General features: G+C 37.9%; 1 protein-coding gene across 1 annotated transcript; it reads right to left on the reverse strand.

Annotated features, from left to right (window-relative positions):
- Positions 1-2,851: 2,851 nt before the first annotated feature.
- On the reverse strand, positions 2,852-5,177 carry LOC113013771 (low affinity immunoglobulin gamma Fc region receptor II-a-like). The gene is made up of 4 exons (XM_026154922.1): positions 5,156-5,177; positions 3,876-4,142; positions 3,247-3,591; positions 2,852-2,925 (listed from the first exon to the last, which is right to left on the reverse strand). Exons 1-4 carry the CDS (start codon positions 5,175-5,177, stop codon positions 2,852-2,854), a joined length of 708 nt encoding a protein of 235 aa, XP_026010707.1.
- Between the last annotated feature and the right edge of the window lie 48 nt (positions 5,178-5,225).

Raw genomic sequence — 5,225 nt, forward strand, 5'->3', positions numbered from 1 at the left:
TTGTAATACTCATCCAGATTTTTAGAAGTTTGTCATTCTGTCATTTGTCATTTTGTCATTTTTGTCCATTTTGATCAAACCATTTTTAACATAAAGTATTGTATTTGTATTCCATTATGCAAAATGGAATACAAAGGATGATGTCGGCTGCAGTTTTTATGAACAACTTAAGATAACACAAAAGGTAACAATTTATAGAGAGTATTAACAATTGAGCTCAAATGCATTGTTCTCCACTGATTGTCTGTCAAAGGTTTCTACAACATGTTTGGTAAATTCAGTTGATTGGAGATTATTTAGAAAGGCGTACACACTTGTCTATACAAGATCCCATCATTGGCAGTGCAGAGGACACATCAAGTCCAAGGACATAACTGTAGACCGGAGTGTATCAAGGCACAGGTCTGGGGACGGGTACAGAAAATTACAGTGCACAGTGGTCTCCATCATTCATAAGTGGAAAACATTTTGAACCACCTGGACTCTTGTCATGGCTACCAGACAGACTCATGCACAGACAGAGTTCTTTGACAATAAAAGAAGACAGCTTATTAACAACGGGAAGAGCTCAATGCTATATACATGTATAGTGATTTGGGCTCCAGGGAGAGGGGTAATCCACACACTTCAGCCGCATTTGGTACATAACTCTACTCACGCTACCGCACACATTAAGGGTCCGTAATCCGGTCCATGAGGGGGATATCTACACACAGAATACAATAGTTAGGCGAATATACAGAGGGAGATCTCAGATGAAGCTCAGAGCTCGAACTCAGGAGATTCAACGTTCCAGTGGTGAACTGCTCTGTGCCACTGCCTTGAATAACAGCTGGGGAAAGATCAGCAGCAGGTGGTGACACTCACACAGGTGTGTGGGCCAAGAGCGAGAACCTGTAACGAGCTCCGCCCAGACAGAGAGGAGTGAAGGAGAGGCATAGAGGAAGAGAAAAACAAAAATAAAAATGGTAGCCAGTGTGAGACAGCCAGAAATACATGGGGACCATGACACTCTTCCCAGAGCTTGCCACCCAGCAAATTAGAGCAATTGCCGTAGTCTAAGAACCCAAAGGTGACTATGACAGACATCCAACATTGCTCTGTTGAGCACAATCCAGAAGAACAACCATTTCTGCAGCACTCAACCAATGTGTGTAAATGGTGTGTGACTGACCATAAGGAAGCCAGTCCTCAGTAAAAGGCAGCTCTACATATTTGTTGTAATAAATACACTCTACAAATAACATGTTGACTAGATTTGCTTTGGGTGTGAAACTTGATAATTAAATAAATTTTTAACGTTGTAGGTTGTGGTGCAACAATTTTTGCATGCATATTCATTGTGTAATATTAATAAACTTGATAATAAACCTCAAAGTAAATCTTTGTAAACATGTGTTCCTTTTTCATGTTTCATATTTAAACTTGATCATGGTGACAGGCACTTGATAAGTCTAAAAACTCAAGAGAAAGAGCAACGCAGATCACCTCTGCTGAAAAGTTGATTATTACTGTTCCTTATTTTACATAAAATCATTCACTTTTGCTTATTAAAAATAATAATTAATATTTATAATTATTTTTTTCTTATAGGTCATGTTTTATACTCTCACTCACTATACAGTGTGTATTGTTTTGTTAAATACTAAATATTTCTTCTTTGGATTGAAATATTCATGGGGTACATTTGGAGTGTGTTTAAAAATACTTGAATAAAAAATATCATCTAATTTTAGTAGTAGCACTAAATGATGTAGCACTAAATGATGTGTTTGTATACCATCAAGCCAAATTCCAAGCAGTCCTGCTCCTCTTTGGCACATCAACAAAGTGTAGCAGTTGGCAATTAGTCTGGTGACATCCTATTAACTTTAGGAAGACACAACACCACTAGTAAGATGAGATTTCTCTCTTAACATTCAGATATTATTCTTACAAGTTCACCTTTTCTTGCCCTTCCTCTTCTGCCTGTTCTTTTTAGGAATCAAACAATGGATTACCTGCTGACATTCATAAATCTTCTTTATATATATATAAATATATATATGTGTATGTGTGTGTGTGTGTGTGTGTGTGTGTGTGTGTGTATACAAAAGATCTGCTGTCTTCTGTATGCCTATATCTTATACACACACACACACGAACCTTATTTTTTTACTTCTTATATTATATAATTAGTAATATATATCTGTTAGAAGGGTTTCTCGGAAAGGAAGACCTGTTGCTCTCTCAATCACCACAAGAAACACAGGAAGAGGAAGTTCCTATGAACAAAAGACTTTCTTTCACTCTGACACTCACACAGTCAGCAACAAGACAACATGGAGGTCAGAACTCAAGGCATCAGACTGTGTGAGTACTGAGTTTCTCTGTCTACAATAAGTTATTTAGTCAGTCATTCCGAAAACATGTGCATGGGAGTAATGAGAAAAATATGTATATATTTAAAACAAATAAAAGAAAATATTAAAAAATATAACATTTATACAAAATCATTATGTTTCTTCATTTTTGCAGTGATGAATATGCTGTTGCTGCTGGTGACAACAGTCGACTTTGGAGATTTTCAAAGACATGGTACGTAGTTAAATGCTTGCGGAGATGATTTCACAGCAAAAATATAGTACAGCCTTATTTCTAAGGAAAAAATAATAAATTCTCATACTAACATATGATACGCATAGCCTTTCAAATGATTAAACCAAAGGAAAACATTAACTCATTGTAAATTTGACATCAACAATCCATTTCAAAATAGATGTTCCCGACTGTGTAGCATCCCCTTTCTTATTAACAATAGTCTAATAATGTCTTAAACCCTTAGCAGTCCTACAAATTTTGCCTATGAGGGTTAGCAGTCGGACGTACCGTGGGCGGTACGTCCGACTGCTAAGGTTAATGTCTGGGAACTGAGGAGATCCGTTACTGGAATTTTGAAAGAAGAATATTTCTTATTCTTATCTGATATGTATCTGTATATTTTCCATTTCATGATGTACCAAATGTTTTCAGATGATGAAAGATCTTAATTGAAGGCAGGTCTATTCACAACCTAAAATCTTCTATTTTGAAGCCATGCTGTTGCAAAAGATGCAGGATGCAGTTTTATTATTATCTTACCCAAATATGCAACACCTTCCCTGTAAAAGACATGTTTTGGATGGGAGCATATAGTCATGTAAAAGCAGTATATACATTTAAGCACCAAGGGAGAGATTTGTTGATATTTCAGCCAATAAAGGAGGCCTGCCAGTAGCAGCAGTAGAACCATCATAGAAACACCGACACCAAGGTATAGGTGAAAATAACTGTCTTCAGTTTGAGCACGAGTTTCCAGACTTCTAACAATTAGCCAGCTCTCTGCTGATTCTCCAGTATCAGAGATGCTACATTTGTAGACTCCTTCATCAGATTTGGAAACAGTGGGGTTCATCATGCTTACTGTTGGTCTATGACCAATGGAGATGCCACTTTTATAGAAATCAGCAGTGAAGTTAGATTTTTTGTCCTTTTTTCTACAGTGTAAGGCCATGTTATCTCCCTCCGTTACAGGATTCACAGGGCTGTCCAGGATCACAGGACCACCTAAATGGCACATGATTTGTTAACATATAAAAGTTTCCACTACTACAGACAGTAGATTATTTATCATTTTGATTAAATTGTTGTGTGAAACATATCACATGTACCCGAATCAGAGTGCACAGAAATTTGCGTCGTTATGCTGTGTTTATAATGAGGACGTTTTTGTTTGTTTTTTTCTATCAGGAAAAAATATTATATTACGTGCTTGGCTAAATGTGCAATTTCAAAACATATTGACTTACAAAGTCTGCGAAGTTTGAATGAGAAGGTGTAATTCCCTCTTTACATACCAGTTACAGTGATGTTGACAGTGTTTGTTGTTTGTATTCCTCCTATTTCACACCAGTATTCTCCACTGTCACTTGATGGATATGCATTACTAATATTGCAAGGTCCAGTAGATGTTTCCCAGGTAGACGCACATGGTCTAACATGTCCCTTTGTCTTCTTCATCACTCTCCATCCAGTCAGTCCATTCAGTCCTTCACAGCTAATTGAAATTGACTCTAGTTCAAAGAATTGCTGTCTATTTGGAACAACCTGAGGAAAAGCTGAATCTAAGACAGAAATCAAAGGATAAATTGAAGATGATGAAAAAAATTACCATGACAAACATTTTTGAATTTGAGAAAATATAGCTGGAGGAAAATTTGGGAAAAGTTTGTTAGGTTAACTGGCAAAAGGTCAGTGACATGTTTGGGTATTTAGAAAAGAAAATTTTGGAGAGACAAAGTTTCTCAGAAGTACAGATGGGTAGGCGTTCACCAATCTATGAAAAAAATGTTCCTACACAAATTGTGGAACAAATTAATAATGTTACTCAGTGTAAAATTATGAAGAATTTGAATATGTTACCATCTACTGTACATAATATAATCAAAAGAGTCAAAGAATGTGGAGAAATGTCTGTGTCCAAAGTACAAGGTGAAAAATGAATACTGGATCCCTGTCATCTTTAAGCATGACCTGTTCCTAAAATCACTGTTCAAAGAAGAAGACATATGTGAAAATGATTGACAAACATATCCATCTTTTTTCAACAAAGGCTGATTTAAAATCACCTCAGAGTATAAAACCAGTCTGTGGTCTGACAAATTTAAATTAGAAATCATTTTTGGAAAACCTGGATGGCACATCCTTTAAGCTAAAGAAAAGAATGGTAAATGGTCTGTATTTATATAGCGCTTTACTAGTCCCTAAGGACCCCAAAGCGCTTTACATATCCAGTCATCCACCCATTCACACACAGGTGATGGCAAGCTACATTGTAGCAACAGCCACCCTGGGGTGCACTGACAGAGGGGAAGCTGCCGGACACTGGCACCACTGGGCCCTCTGATCACCACCAGTAGGCAACGGGTGAAGTGTCTTGCCCAAGGACACAACGACCAAGACTGTCCAAGCCGGGGCTCGAACCAGCAACCTTCCGATTAGAAGGCGAACTCCCAACTCTTGAGCCACGATCGCCCTATTGGGGCGATCGTGGCCCCTATTGGGGCGATCGTGGGGCGATCGTGGCTCAAGAGGATTCAGCCAGCTTGCTATCAGCATTCAGTTTAAAAGCCTGCACCTTTGATGGTATGGGGCTGCATTAGTGCCTACAAACTGCCACCTTGCACATCTGAAAGGCATCCAAATCA

This window comes from Astatotilapia calliptera, chromosome 3, assembly GCF_900246225.1.
Source record: "Astatotilapia calliptera chromosome 3, fAstCal1.2, whole genome shotgun sequence".
Lineage (NCBI taxonomy): Eukaryota > Metazoa > Chordata > Actinopteri > Cichliformes > Cichlidae > Astatotilapia > Astatotilapia calliptera.